The sequence below is a fragment of the Danio rerio genome, chromosome 15 (genome assembly GCF_049306965.1).
Source record: "Danio rerio strain Tuebingen ecotype United States chromosome 15, GRCz12tu, whole genome shotgun sequence".
Taxonomy (NCBI): Eukaryota; Metazoa; Chordata; class Actinopteri; order Cypriniformes; family Danionidae; genus Danio; species Danio rerio.
The window spans coordinates 1625362-1641850 of record NC_133190.1 but is presented as its reverse complement, the minus strand read 5'-3'; the positions used below and the strand labels follow the sequence as shown (position 1 = coordinate 1641850).

At 39.8% G+C, this 16489-nt stretch overlaps 2 protein-coding genes and 1 non-coding gene across 6 annotated transcripts in view; 2 read left to right on the top strand and 1 right to left on the bottom strand.

The window, feature by feature from the left end:
- Window positions 1-16489, top strand: part of kpna4 (karyopherin alpha 4 (importin alpha 3)) — a 408827-nt gene that overhangs the window by 19955 nt on the left and 372383 nt on the right. For 2 of the 4 annotated variants that reach the window (XM_073922760.1, NM_201305.1), the window contains 3 exon segments: window positions 353-515; window positions 2583-2677; window positions 4104-6002. In XM_073922760.1, coding sequence (XP_073778861.1) covers window positions 353-515; window positions 2583-2677; window positions 4104-4202 — 357 coding nt within the window. In that variant the 3' untranslated portion in view covers window positions 4203-6002. 4 annotated transcript variants of the gene reach the window in all.
- On the bottom strand, window positions 7587-7659 carry trnak-uuu (transfer RNA lysine (anticodon UUU)). The gene has a single exon. It is a non-coding gene; the product is annotated as a tRNA-Lys (tRNA).
- nnr (nanor) lies at window positions 11714-12697 on the top strand. The gene is given in 4 exon segments (NM_001029947.1): window positions 11714-11884; window positions 12001-12064; window positions 12162-12307; window positions 12467-12697. Coding segments are annotated over 4 exon segments (528 nt in total). The 5' UTR covers window positions 11714-11729; the 3' UTR covers window positions 12630-12697.

Sequence of the window (16489 nt, the reverse complement as noted above, 5' to 3'; positions counted from 1 at the left end):
CTCCGGTTTCCCCCATAAACACATGTGGTATAGGGGAATTGAATGATCTAAATTGGCTGTAGGGTATGGGTGTTTCCCAGTACTGGGTTGCAGCTCGAAGGGCATTCGCTGTGTAAAACATTTGTCAGAATAGTTGGCGGTTCATTCTGCTGTGGTGACCCTTGATGAACAAAGGAACTCAAGTCAAAGGAAAATGAATGGATGAATAATATGTGTGTGCATATTTTATTACATTTCCAAGCACTTTATCCAAAATCAAAGCACTTTTCAAACTTGTTCCGTTCCAATTTGGGCATTTTCAAGGATTTCCAACAAGCTGAAGTGTTAAACACGGTGTGATCTTATCCTGTAGGTGGCGTACCTGATCCAGCAGCAGGTGATTCCTCCGTTCTGTAACCTGCTGACTGTGAAGGATGCTCAGGTAGTGCAGGTGGTTCTGGACGGCCTCAGTAACATTCTCAAGATGGCCGACGATGAAGCGGAGACTGTGGCCAACCTCATCGAGGAGTGTGGAGGTGAGCAGACGCTCGTGTTTGTGTGTGGAGTAGCAATCAGTGTTCGAGTATCTACTTGTACGCTAAATCCTAGTGTGTATGTTTCGGGAGATGATAGCACGTGTTGTTTGAGTACTTTTAACCATTTATTTAATTTCTCACTTTAAAGTCACTCCAACCCCTACAAATCTGGACCAAAATCTGTGTGACAACAATTAAATATTTAAATAGAGTAAATGAAAACCTATTCAACTTTAGGCTTGGGGCAAACATGCCATCAATAATGTTCATTAGAAAACCCTAAGACATTTGTTCATTTTCTGAACGCAAATGAAGATGTGTTAGACGAAATCCTGGAGCTCTGATATCCTCCATAGACAGCAATGGTCTAGAACAGTGGTTCTCAAACTGTGGTACGTGTACCACTAGTGGTACGCAGGCTTCCTTCTAGTGGTACGCAGAGGAATGAAATATGTAATGTACATGCTATACACATTTCAAAATTTATCAAAAATGATGTATATAATATGCCATATATGACATATAGCCTATATTTCTGAGGTAATCTGCCACGTTTTTTAACTGTGCAGAGTTGTAGCTGCTTTACTAGGCCTACTATGCTACTGTATTTCAATACTGCTCATTTTGGTGGTACTTGGAGAGACAATTTTTTTCTGAGGTGGTACTTGATGAAAAACATTTGAGAACCACTGCTCTAGAACAGGGGTCGGCAACCCAAAATGTTGAAAGAGCCATATTGGACCAAAAAAACAAACAAAAAAAAAAACGTCTGGAGCCTTATAAAAGCCTTATAATGAAGGAAACACATGCTGTATGGATCTATATTAACTATATTAGTCTACTATAAAAATGACTAAATTGGCTACAAATACATAATGAGCCTTCATGATTAAATAGCCACTGAAATCAGGTGGTTGGTGTTTATTCCGTTGTCATTTAAACACTTCAGCACAGCCTCTGGTCTTTCAGTGGTATTAATTTGATCATTTCTTCTTGCAGCCAATCAGAGTTCACATACCTGCATAAAAGCACATTGAATATCGGTCACATCACAGGCAATTGAGTATGCTGGCACTGAATTAATGTCCTTGGTTTGCTGATCGGTGATGTTACCTGCCTTTTTAATAGCCCTTTCCTTCACTGTCTTAGCGGAGAGAGCGGTATATCTTTAATTTTTTTGTGTTATCTTGGTTTTATTTTTGAAATCTGCAAATAGGTGTTCTAATATGTTGATGAATGACTCCTTTATGTAGTCACCATCTGTGAACGGTTTTCCATGCTTTATTATCTCCCGGTTTGTTTACAACAGCCACCTGCCTGGCATCCCGCCATGCTGATAGAAACACGTGTCGCAGGCTGACAATCTTCGTTGACAGAAATGTTGAAATTAAATATTAATTCTACACACTTTTACAGCATATAAAAACGTTAACAATGTTTTCCCTCTTAGAGAAATCATATTAAAACAAAACAAATATATTAGCCTCCCCCATCTATTTCCATTTTCAAACATTTTCGAAAAAGCTCCAGGGAGCCACAAGGGCAGCGCTAAAGAGCCGCGGGTTGCTGACCCCTGGTCTAGAATATGAACCAAATTCCAGGATTGAACCAAGGAGCTCCTGATGTTTTGTGTTGACTTGATGATTAAAGTTGTTGTACGTCCGCCGGTTCCCGAGGTTTAGCTACTTGTACATTTTAAGGTAACTTTCAGAAAAAACAAAACACCCATGAAGAAGCTTGACAGAGGAACATAACCTACTGCCTATTGCGTTTCGGAAGTATTATTGCAGATCAACATCGAGCGCAGAAGAATAAATGTATGAATTTGCGCAAGGCAGGTGCCGTGGGTCACATCGATCACTCCACGCAGAAGTATAAATCAGCCCTATGGAGGATGAGGGAGCTCTCTGGATTGATCTAAAATATATTAAATTGTCTCGGGGGATTGGAACAACATGGAGAGCATTTAAAAACGCAATTGAAATTTTTGTGTGAACTAACGCTTTAATTTTGAAGGTCTCAAGCCTTTGCTTTGTTTTTGAAGACTAACCATTGCTCGCTTTTCAGGTTTGGAGAAAATCGAGCAACTGCAGAACCATGAGAACGAGGACATCTACAAACTGGCTTACGAAATAATCGATCAGTTCTTCTCATCTGACGATGTAAGTTTTTTTTCTTGCCATTTGTATGCTGCAGCACACGCAAGTTCTCAGGACTGGGCATATGTCCATTTTATTTTTTGCTACCTCTTCAGTAGGGTTTGATGTAAATTGACTGATTTTTCATGTGCATTTTGTCAGTCAAGCTGGCTCCAGTAAACATCCAGCCGTTCACTGACAAGCAGCACGATGTCACATCCACAATTGAGGTTGATTTATTTAGACAATAATAAAACCCAGATTATTGTTCTGCCATTTAATGGCTGTTTCTGGCTTATCAGTGCACTATGCCTTTATGGGAATTTATAGTTTCTGCACAATAGCGCCCTCTGGCTTTTAGAGATTTTACTTTTGATCGCACAACTGATTTTCTGACAAGATGTGCATGTCTATAGCTATGTTTCCATTCAAAGATTCAAAGTAGATTTGTGCGCAAAACAGATTTATTTGCAAATATTTTATGCAATATTGTAGTGTTTGCATTCATAACTCATAATCATAACTTTCTGATTAAACTGATGCCAAATATCAAAAGATTATCAAGGAGTAGCTTTCGGCAATAGGAGAAGCCACTGTGGGCCTTTTTTCTTTTTTTTTCTATGAGTAGCACAATGAACACACAGTGTCTTTCGGAGGTACTCTTTGGGAGCACAGATGCTCAAGACATGGCATAATAATAATGCATTTAATAATACTGAACCACTTTGATGATGAGCTTTGGCTGAGGGATTTTAAAATCACCAAAACAACATTTCAGATGTTTTGCAATGTGCTCGAAATGCTGGTTTGTCCATTTAATGCTCTCCCATTGTGCACCAGTTCTGTCAGAATAACAGTTTTCTCTGTTGTATTGTATAAACTGCCTATGTTCGCCTGTTAAAACAATCACATCACTTTTAATAATGTTCATGCCAAAGTTTGTTTGACAAATGTGTTTCCACTGTTTATCTGCACTTAATTTCTTCATTATAGATTCGTTTCTCCTACTCGGTTGTGCGCATTAGATTTACTATGTGCATTCTCTACATTTATCTGCATCTTGGTGTTCTTATTATTTGCTTATTCCAAAATATGCATAAAATAGGTGGATATAAACAGTTTAGTCATTCATTTTGAGTAGTCGCCCAGTACTACTCTTCAGTGATTTAGATCCTTTAGGGCAGCGGTCACCAAACTTGTTCCTGGAGGGCCGGTGTCCTGCAGATTTTAGCTCCAACCCTAATCAAACACACCTGAACAAGCTAATCAAGGTCTTACTAGGTATACTTGAAACATCCAGGCAGGTGTGTTGAGGCAAGTTGGAGCTAAACCCTGCAGGGACACCGGCCCTCCAGGACCAGGATTGGTGACCCCTGCTTTAGGGAGATTAGTCATTGAAGGCAACTTTTAACAAGGTCTTATGATTCAATCATTCAATATTTTGTTTCAGATTGATGAGGACTCCAACCTGGTCCCTGAAGCCATCCAAGGGGGAACGTACAGCTTCAATTCATCCACCAACGTGCCAGCAGAAGGGTTCCAGTTCTAGACGCGAAGGGAAATCCGGAGTTTTGTTTGTGATGCAGCACTCTGTTCAACATTAAAAATAATTAGAGAGAGAGAGAGAGAGCGCGAGAGAGTGTGAGAGAAATTAGATCCGTTGTGCTTGGCTGATGGGATCCAGCTGCATCTAATCCAAGAAGAAATTGAGTGGAGTTCCTTTGGCCTTCTGAAGGGAGCGTCCCGGCGGCGTTTGAGACGGCTTTGAGTGGATGCGAGCGAATGCGAGTGAGTGGCTGACTACTACTACTTTTCAAAAACAAACTAAAAACACGACCATCTCAAAAGAAATAAATAAATACGAATCAAACACGCTCGGAGAAGAAAACTTCACGAAATACTACCCAGCGTGTCTTTTCAACACAAACCAATGGGAATAATGAAGACAACATTTAGGAATCTGAGGTAAGAACGCTAAAGGAGATCCTCACCAACAAAGAGACACGAACACACTCCTGCGGTCGCCTGTGTGTGTGTGTGTGTGTGTGTGTAAGTCTGTGTGAATGATGCTGTGCTGGAAAACAGACCCAGCCGACCAGAGCCCTCTCCCGCTGTCCAACGGCACGAGTGGACGTGATGGGTGTGTGTGTATGCGCGCTTGACTGACTGACGTGACTGGCTGTTGAAATGCAGGACTGAATGTAACGAACGCAGCGAGTCGACACGGGGGGGGAAATCAACCGGAAGATGACGACTAATCTGGGGAAATTCAGCAGCAAATTGAGGATTAGCCCGAAAGAGGAGGCTAAACGAATTTGGAAACAAATGTAAACACACTTCAGTTGAAAGACTGGACATCAGTGATCTCAAGAAGACAATGTCATGACTTTAATTTCGTTTTAACCTTATTTAGTGTTGATGACACTGGACTGAGCGTCGAGGAGGCGTGCCGCTGGGTTCTGTGCTTGGTCCCGGTGTTGTTGTTGTCGTTGTTGTTCGCTCAATCACTTTTTATTTTCGTCTTCCCTCATTTCGGCTTTTATTTCTCAGTGCTGGTGTAAATACATTTAATACACATTGTGCACTGTATCTTTGCACACACTTGGGCTATTGTACATTTGGAGACCCTTAAAGCTTTGCTTTCATGACGATTCATCCCCCCGGCCCCCATTTCTGTTATTGGGAAACTCCCAACTCTGCGGCGGTGATCATGTGGGGAGGTGTTTTATGTATGAGAGGTTTCGGACATATCCTTTGCATGTGCTAAACTGCAGTATAGTTCATTTCTTTTAGTGGGTTTTAGTTTTGTAAGCTTTTCTCCTTTTCTTTTAAAGCAAAAAAAAAAACCTACTGTAATGTTTCTGTGACCCTTTTTTTGGCCCCAAACAGACGAGCAATTCAACACCGTTTGGCACATTGCAGAATTTAAAATGTGTTGGAAAGACGGACGCTACTCAAACTACTTGTAGTGCAAATACTGAGTCCGTCTTGACCTGTAGATATTCATGTTGGGTGTTGAGCAACATGCATCACATGTACGTATGTGTGTGTGTGTGTGGCAGACTGTGCCGTGCCTTCATCCTCAAGCACGTACAGATACTGGTCTGAAAGCGCTGTAGGTTTACCATCCTTTTGTTTCTTAATTTTAGTTGACTGTAGAGCTGTCTTTGTTTCGCATAACCTCTTGATGGCTATATTATGTTTTATTCTCATCCCGCCCTCCCCAACAGCATTCCTTGTTTGCAAATATGTAGTTTCAGAAGAAGAAAAAAATAGATGGTATACCTATCCTGTTGGACATAGACTACAGGCTCTGTACCTATTCAAATAAATATTCAAATGTGTCACATTGGGGCTTCTGCTGTGTGTGTGTGTGTGTGTGTGTGTGTTGATGGCAATTAAGCACATGGTTAAGCATGTAGCAAAATTAGCTCAATTTATGAATATTAATGATTAAAAATAAGAAGTTATAATTAATTATGAATATTCAGAATCAACTTATAGTTAATTTAACTAAATAAATAAAACAATGACTGCATCCGCTCGTCTGAGCAGACTCTTTCATGGATTATTTATTGAGAAAGGGAATTTTACTTTTGGTTTAGGAGTTTTATTAAACTTAATAAGCTGGTAGCAAAATCTTTTACTGTTACAGTGACCATTTCTGTGAGGCACACAAAGACAAGCCAATAAGGTTATAAGGTGGGTTAATGACTAGTCTAACATGATGAACAAATGTACAATAAACAAAAACACAGAGGAAAATAAAGAATTTAGATGACAGATTGGCAAATTTCAAGTCTATTGCCTTCACCACTCGGCCACAATTACAGAGATTGCTTTTCTATTGTGCTCTTGCCTGGCGCATTGGTCATGCTGCCCAATTACATGTCAAGCAAGCGATAGCTCAACGGCAAACACAGCCTGCCCTTAGAGGAAGCTGGATATTATGGACAGCAACACAGGGATCAATGGCAATGCCAACTTGAAAAACCTGCCGTGACCCGGATTCGAACCGGCCACAACGCAGAGTACTAACCACTATACGATCACGGCGAGCTACGAGGCCCCCAGGTGAGTAAGCCAGCACTTCTGCCGTTTTATTTTTGTTGCTTTTCCCTACCAGCACATCTGTTTCCCAAGAAACACTGCAGTTGCAAACAAACAAGGAAGGTTGTAAAGTAAATCTTGCACACGAGTATATGGATATTTCCCAGTAGCTTACTGGGTTGCAGCTGAAAGGGCATCTTTTCTATGAAACATATGCTAGATAAGTTGGCAGTTCATTCCGCTGTGGCAACCCCTGATGAATAAAGGGACTGAACTGAAGGAACGTGAATGATTTATTAATTAATATAAATAATTCTTGTTACTCTTGTTAACAAAGAAGCACCTTGTAAAACCTGCCGTGCCCCGGATTCGAACCGGGGTTGCTGCGGCCACAACGCAGAGTACTAACCACTATACGATCACGGCGAGCTACAGGACAGCTGCTGATCCCCCACGGCCTGTCATATGTCTTTAAAAATAGAAACCCCCCTGGACGGTTAGCTAGCACTTGTGCCAGCTAACCCCCCTGGACGGTTAGCTAGCACTTGTGCCGTTTTATTTTTGTTGCTTTTCTCTACCAGCACATCCGTTTTCCCAAGAAACACTGGAGTAGCAAACAAACAAGGAAGGTCACAACGGAAATCTTGCACGCAGATGGATTGCACGTAGATTTGAACCTGCGCGGGGAGACCCCAATGGATTTCAAGTCCATCGCCTTAACCACTCGGCCAAAACTACAACGATCATCCTTTTGGTTGTGCTCTTGCGTTGCGCATTGGTCGTACTGCCCAATGACATGTGCTAGCAAGAGCAAGCGATAGCTCAGCAGCAAAATATGACTCGCATATGACTCTTTTTTTATATTCACAAAAAGAGTTATATGCGCCCGAACAGGGACTTGAACCCTGGACCCTCAGATTAAAAGTCTGATGCTCTACCGACTGAGCTATCCAGGCTCCATGGCTTAGCTGGATCATGACCCACTGGATGCATATACACATTATACGCCACCTGTTGTAAAAACCCAAGGTTGTTTCTTTGTACTCCCAGCCGTCTTATCAAACTAGTTCAAAACTGGTATAAACAGCATTCAGACTGCTCTATTTTTACTACACAAAGTCTACCTTCAATAAAAAAGGAAAATCCCTTTAAACTGAACATACACACAACAACAATTTATCAAAATCACTTTAGACAGGATTAACACATTACAACACGTAATGTGTTCAATCCTCCAGCCCTTCAGTTCCACTCGAGGTCTCCATGACCTGATCTAGTTTGGTGGCTATTAGAGTAGAAACAGTCAGACGGAGAGACGGGCACTGAACAATCTTATACCCACTTGGCTCAGTGGTTAGCACTGTTGCCTCACAGCAATAAGGCCACTTGTTGTTTCTGTGTGGAGTTTGCATGTTCTCCCTGTGTTGGTGTGGGTTTCCTCTGTGTGCCGGTTTCCCCCACAGTCCAAACACGTGCGCTATATTGACTAATAATTATATTCTGGACTGAAATGAAAATGCAAATAAAAACAAAGACAGCTCATGTTCTGGGTCTCTTCATTTACACATTGACGGCCCATTAGAGGCAGGTCTTTGTCAAGAGCGAGGACGGCCATCAATATTCATGACAAAGGCCTTAGTTTCTGTGTTTCAATTGTAAATCAGTACATTGACTAAAGTGAATGAGTAAACGGGGTGATTTTCAGCTCTCCTCATACTCAATTAGCAAAATCAAGGTAGTGCTTTAAAGGTGTTTACTCTGTTTGGCTACCCAATATGCTTTTTTTTTTGTATGTTTGTCATATTTTAATGTTTCAGATAATGTAGGATAGCAGCAGCCTCCCGAAACACGCTCCATAGCACAGTTACTAACATCACAGTACACAGAACCCGGTTCTCAACAGTGTTATTCAGACACCTCACCCCCAAACTCTAAAGTGCTTCTGACATCTTTTCAGACAAACATGAGGGTGAAGCGTGAACAAACTGCCATGTTTATCATCGTCTTTTGGACTATCATGAACTGGGAATGACAGAATTTCCCTCTAACAGAGGCTACATGAGCTGCTGAAGATTACAGACACAGAGGAGAGGTTTGTTCTGACTGTTGGCTATATGTTGCTTGTTGTTTTTGAGCCCATATAAGGACTTAATGTCTGCTGTGTGTAGTTTTTCAGTAATTGGCACCATATCGGAGACTGTAAGGGTCTGCATGTGTTCATTTATTTATTTTATATTATTGCAGACGTTACAGTAGGCTAATTGATCATTGATCTGCCACTGGTACCCTTTAGGCAGTGGAAACACAAGGCTGATGAAGGTGACTGTACTGTGCTGTACCAGTCAGTGGAAAAGTACCTTTTGACAGTGGAAACGGCCATAAAAGCATACAGGGTTAGCAATGCAGGCCCATAGCCAGCCTGGTGAAAGGGCTGGTTCTTTTTTCCTCAAAAAGTGGCTCTTTCTGCAGTTTACACCTCAGTTTCTCTGTAACTAGATTTAATGACTGCATTTTAGTCAGATTCTTTTGCTGGATTAGCTAGTCAGATGTTATCATAACCACACTTTTGATGTGCTAAAATACTTTCTAAATATTTGCCATAAAAAAATTAAAACGACTAATTTTTTAAAATACAAATTATGAAAATTTAAAAAATGTAATTTAATTTAATTTAAATTAAAAAATATATGATTAGGAAAAATAGGAATCTGTTAAAGATTTTAAGTAAAAAAAAACTGTAACCTACTGTCATTTATTAGACAAAAAACAAACTGGCCAGCACATTCAACTATCCTCAGTCACAATTTGGCCATTTAAAAAAATAAATAAATAAAAATAAATAAATAAATAAATAAATAAATAAATAATAATAATAATGATGTCTTAAGATTATTTTATAGCCTCTTTGGTAAAAAAAAGTAAATTAGAAAATTCAAGAAAGCCAACAATAGCCAAAATATATTCAAATAATTTAATGTGGTCCGCTTCTGGTGCTTCACACCGTTTATTGCTCATTTTTATTTCAGAAATAAGGTCCAAGATTTAGAATAAAGTTCCCTGTAAAATGTTTTCTGTTTAAAAACAACACAGCAGTGACAGTAGACTCTTACTTCAGATTATAGTAAAGCCACAGCCGACAGAGAATATGTTTGGTCTTTTTCAATAGATTATTTTCATTATTTATGATGGCACGGCAGTCAAAATAGGACAAATGAGCTCATGTATGGGACAAATTCTGAACCTTTGTCAGAATTATTTAAGGAATTATTTACAGTAATTAAAAATAAATAATGTCAAAAATAGGGAAAGGGAGGTCATGAACTGGACAAGTCAATAAATATACATGATGTCCCGGCTAATGCAGCCAGTTAGTCTAGAACCTCATGGAGAGGGGCAGATTTTCATCTATAAGAACATATGTTTGCCAGTCTTTTTGAACATATGTTTAATATTTTGCGATAGTGGTTGCCTTTTCTGCCTTTTTTCGACCCACAGCGTTACTCAGTATGGATGTCGCATCAAAGATTGAACTGTACCACTGTCAGTGTGTTATGTCGTGACTCGCGTCACATTATTGTGGCTTTGAGGCTCTATGGGATTCAAATTACTGGCCAGAGATATTTAAAATAACACTTTATTTCAATATTGAATATAAATATATTGTATTAATTATATAATAAATGTATTATATAATATTATATCACATAAAATAATTAAAAGGACAAACTCGAACCACCCCTGACTACGGGCATGCAATGGCATATATGCACACAGAATAGTTTTTTCAATTGTTTACCCACAATTTTAAAAACCAGTTTCTTTTTTTTTTTTTCAAAATATAGTCTCAATTATTTAAACAGCACACTCAATTTGCAGAATTCCTAGATTGTTAGCAAAATGACACTCTTCAGTCAAAACATTCACACAGATATTCGTGAAAATGCTGTTAGTTTTCATTTTACCATCACGGTCCTCAATGATCAGACACTATTGCAGACAGTTTCACGTTGCTGAGATAAATATAAAAAACACATTTGTAAAATAAACTAATTTTAGGAAAACGCATGTGCTAGATTTTTGGCCAGACGTTGTTATGTAAGGGATCATTTCAATGACAGAACAAAATAGTGACAAACCCACAACATTCTTCATGATTAGTTTGAGATATAGGGGGAATGTACACAAACAGGTCCACTATAAAATGATCAAGCTCTGATGCTGCACACTGAAAATTAAAGGAATACAGTATTTCTGCTGAGATTTGGTTGAACTCTTTGTCCAGCTTCCATCAGTGTCAGTCCATGGTTGATAACATGGTCGATAAGTGTTGCACGGATTTCCTCAGTCAAATTAGGTCCTCGTCTTCTTTGTTCAGGTTCTATCGAGTCCTTCTCTACCTCTTCCTCTACCTAGCCATCTTCCTCCTTCTTCTCTTTGAGCTCCTCCTCTCATTCTCAATCTTTTCTAGCTCCTTCCATTTTTGAAGAATACAGGTGAACTCACCGCCTGCCGTTTATAGCACACCTGAGTGCTGCGTTTTTAAATGCTTCGACACCTTGTAGATGTTTATCCAATTCATTCTTTAGCATGGTCATTGGCAATCTGGGGCTTGGTGATGACAAGGTAGTAACCTCACAATCCTAATCTGTGTCTAAATGTGTGTAGAGTTTTACAAATCACTGCGTGTCATGTTTTGCAAAAAGAGTGAAGCAGACATTGTGTGTAATGTTGTGCAAATCTGTGGTGGTGTTTTGCTCCTTGGAGTAGAATCTTGCAAATTGTGTGGAAATGTTTATTTTAGAGTGTAAACAATCGTAAAAAACTGTAAAGGGCCTCGAACACCCAGTCTCAGCAGGGAGTTTTCACACCTCTAGATTGAAAATAAGTCAGGAAGGTGGGCGTGTCCAGCATTGTTTAGGTGGGAGTGACAACAGCAAATGAGGGAGGGGTTTGCATGGAAAGGGGAGCTTCATCACATGCATAAAAGGCTGATCTGCACAGCAGCGACCCGAACACAGACGCAGAGATGGACAGCGATTCAGCAAGCAGCGTTTACAGCGGATCTCAGAGCTCTGTGGAGGTGAAGGATCTCTCTCCTCCATTTTATCAGTTTAAAGCTTTCATGCCTGTGGATGAAGGTGAAGATGCTCCAGACGAGGCCAATATTAAAGTCTCACAAAGGTATTATTCTGTTCTACATGACTAACTGTATTTGAGTAAACAAACGACTAATAAACACACCACTGTGCCTGACACAAACACTGCACTGAAACTGGACTGTTGTCATCCTAAATCAGGTGCTCTTGTGGAAACTGCAGACTCACTCCAGAGGAAAACGTTTGTTGTAGAGACATACCACAGGTAAAAACCTTCAGCAAACTGTTCATACAGCAAACAGTTCATACAGCATCATGTCAGAGTCTACACCGAGTAATATGCTTTGCTTTTCGTCCAATAGGTGAAGCACAAATGTGGCCAGGTTAACGTATGTTGCATAACAAACCACCCGGGGTTTGAGCTTGTCACTCTGAACCCAGACGTCCTGCAGGTGTCTTATTGCAGATATCAGGATGTTTATGGGAAGACACTCCCAGATCTCAACAGGTTGGTTTTAAAGATCCATCACTGTGCTCTGTCGCTTCAGTAACATTATAATGAAGTCTGCTACCGAACGTTAATGCATCTTATGTTTATTATCTCCATTTCTCCTATCAAACCTCATGTAAATTGAGCAACATCTGACCTGACCTGTGTTTCATTCAGCCGTAACAGACACCTGGCATGTTTAAATTTCATCTTCTTGTGCTGGAGCGATGTGGGGCAACAGACCAGAGCGGTGATTCCCTCATGTGTTGCTGGAAGAATGAGACAGAAACTCCCAGAAGGAAACGAAAACTACAATGGTTTATTTCCCCGTCCACTTTAGGAGAAGACTTCTGTACTGAATCACGTGTGCTGTAAAATGCTTCAAAATAAACTTGCGTACACAACAAATTACCATTTGTCCATGTGTTAGTCTGAGTGTTTCTACTACTAATAGGTATTAAGGCCAGACAGAACCCTAGTAGCAACGAATTCTGGCCCAGATTTGGCATAAAGCTGGCACAGCAGGCATTCATCCGGCACTGGCATACAGCATGTGGGCCAAACATGGCCCGGGTTTGGCAGAGGTGGCACCGTCTTTAAGGCGGCACACAAGATTTGGGCCAGATGTAAAACGTAGTATTTGACCCAGATTTAAAAATTTGATAAGTGGGCCATGTGAGTTTGGCCAGTCTTGACCCACATTTAAAATACACTAAAATCATTTTTGAGTAAAGAAAAAAAATTCTACCAATCAGGTCACTTTGAGAAAAAGCGTGCCCATAGTGTGCCTAAAGCGCATCACTCCATGGGTTTATCAATGTCATTCCAATCGTGACACACCAACCTATCTGGCCCAGTTCAGGCCCAGTTATGAGTTATTAACTTGGCTGAGACTTGGCACAGATATGGTCCGTGTTTGGCCCTTGTCTGGAAGCCAGATTTGGTCCAGTCATGTACCGTAATTCACTGCGGCATGTGGGCCAAGCAAAACCTGATTGTGTGGGCCAGAGCTGGGCCAGAGAAATTTTGCTATGTGGGAATCTGCCGATATTTTTTTGCAATTTTTTCTGAAGAATTGTGTAGAAAATCTAAGAATTTATGCAGAATTTTGGGAGTATCATAACTAAAAGCTTAATTTGTCAAACTAACAAACAAATGTTTTAGTTTTATGTAGTGTTTACAGTGCAAATCCAATTAGAACCACTTATTTGGTGAACAAACAAAGTCTCTCAGATAACCCTCTCAGGCTCAATTGAATTTTTGGAAACAGGAAAACTCTGATATTTGGGGAAAATTATCATATGGCGTAATCCTGACTTTTTTTAGAGAGACCTTCACATGCAAGGCGTTCTGGGATGTTTCAGATTTACAACATTGGCTCAGTGTGGTAATTAGACACTGACGACTGAATATGACATGAACAATAACTTTCTGTTTACAACCTTTCAAACAATGTAACAAATTGCTTTTCAGTGGCAAAACAACTAAAGCAACATGAGATCCAAATCCAAAATCTCAAATCCTCATTGAGTAGGTCATGTTTCCAAATCACTTTGTCATGTGGTACTCCAAGAAACTTTTTTGTGTGTGTCATCTGGTGAGCAAGTGGGGAAACTTATTGCAAATGGACAACCGAGTCCTGCAGTGGTACTTCTGAGTATAAAAACTCATAAAATATGTATCTGGAGTATTAAGGTAGTTCATTTTTAACTGTTGCAAATCTGCAACGCCTACCTTGAGAGAGATAATATCTCTACTAAAACACAGAACATTTAAATAAAAAATAAAGAAAAAACTCAGTAATAACTAAAAGGACATGTCTTTCTGGTGCGGATAAAAACTACACAAAGAAAGTGTAAAAACAGTGAGATAAAACTCCCCACATAGCAAAATTTCTCTGGCCCAGCTCTGGCCCACACAATCAGGTTTTGCTTGGCCCACATGCCGCAGTGAATTACGGTACATGACTGGACCAAATCTGGCTTCCAGACAAGGGTCAAACACAGACCATATCTGGGCCAAGTCTCAGCCAAGTTAATAACTCATAACTGGGCCTGAACTGGGCCAGATAGGTTGGTGTGTCACGATTGCAATGACATTGATAAACCCATGGAGTGATGCGCTTTAGGCACACTATGGGCACGCTTTTTCTCAAAGTGACCTGATTGGTAGAATTTTTTTTCTTTACTCAAAAATGATTTTAGTGTATTTTAAATGTGGGTCAAGACTGGCCAAACTCACATGGCCCACTTATCAAATTTTTAAATCTGGGCCAAATACTACATTTTACATCTGGCCCAAATCTTGTGTGCCGCCTTAAAGACGGTGCCACCTCTGCCAAACCCGGGCCATGTTTGGCCCACATGCTGTATGCCAGTGCCGGATGAACGCCTGCTGTGCCAGATTCATGCCAAATCTGGGCCAGAAGTCTTTGCTACTAGGGTCAATTTAGAAAATCTGCAAACTATGTTTACTGGTTTTATTAACATCAAAATACTGTTTGATTAAACATCCTTAACATAGGTTACTATAATTATATCAATCAATGTAATAGATCATTCATTCATTCATTCATTTTCTTGTCGGCTTAGTCCCTTTATTAATCCAGGGTCGCCACAGCGGAATGAACCGCCAACTTATCCAGCAAGTTTTTACTTTTTTTTTTACTTTTTTTACAGCGCAAGCCATCTCTGGGATACATCCACACACACTCATACACTATGTACAATTTAGCCTACCCAATTCACCTGTCCCGCATGTCTTTGGACTGTGGGGGGAAACCAGAGCACCCGGAGGAAACCCACTCGAACGCAGGGAGAACATGCAAACTCCACACAGAAACACCAACTGAGCCGAGGCTTGAACCAGCCACCCAGAGGCCTTCTTGCTGTAAGGCGACAGCACAACCTACTGGGCCACTGCTTCGCCCCATTAATAACACTTGTGCAGTTTCATTAAAACAGTTTTGAAAATAAGCTGACCAGATTACCAGTGAGTGATGAAAGTAGTGCATCTTTTATTCTGTGGAGGACAGTTCTTAGGCTGCAGCACCGTTTAAACACAGAATGAATACATGTTTGCCAGATTACCAGTTATAATAGTAGTGCGTCTGTTATTCTGTGATGGACAATTTCCTGTCTAACTCTCTTGTGCACAATATTAACAAAATGGCTCAATGAATGGTGGTTACACCATCTTGACATTTCAGAAATTTGAGGTGACCGACAAAATTACCCAAATGAATAATAATATTTAAAACAATTGTGCTATATTAACCTTATTTACTATTAAATATGTCTAATGTAAAATTATGCCAGACTAGCCGATACAATGTTTCATTGAGGCTTTCACATTTTTTAAACAAGGTAAACTATTTGGTACCAATTTTTTTTTGGTTACACCACATTGACATTCTTGCAATAATCCCTTTAAAATTATCTTAAAATGGATTAAAACCAAAAAAATTTGACTTGGTCCTCATAATAGAGAATGTATGCAAGTAATTTGCTTATTTATTTTGAAACTGTAACCTACTTGAATTTATTTAAAAGACATGGACACAAATGAGCGTCACGTCATTGACCCATATATATATATGTGTGTGTATAATGTGGTACCATTAAAACACGATGTGCCAGTTTGTCATAAGACTTTGCAGTCAAAATAATATACTCCAAACCAACAACAATGACATTATAATGAAGCTTCACTATATTTAGAGTAAACTTATTGTTTGGGGTGTATTATCTGTATAGCATGCACATTTAAATGAGGCAATTCAAGAGTAAATGTGGTGATTAGCAAACTATCAGACTCTTCACACATTAAAATGGTACCTTGGGTGACACAAAACCATCGACATGTTAGCATTCAATTCAGTGGTGTAACTATTGAGAGTGTCACAGGACACTTTACAGGACTGTTCGAGTCACAGGTGACCATCAAGAGGAGGAGGAATCTGCTGAATGTACAAACAATAACAGCAACAGTCTGCGGTTAAAAGATTTGACGAGAATCAAAATTAGATTTTAATGGTCAGGAAGTATATCTGTGTTGAAGTCAGAATTATTCGCCCCCCTGAATTATTCACCCCCCTGAATTATTAGCACCCCTGTTTATTTTTTCCCCAATTTCTGTTTAACGGAGAGCAGATTATTTCAACACATTTCTAAACATAATAGTTTTATTAACTCATCTCTA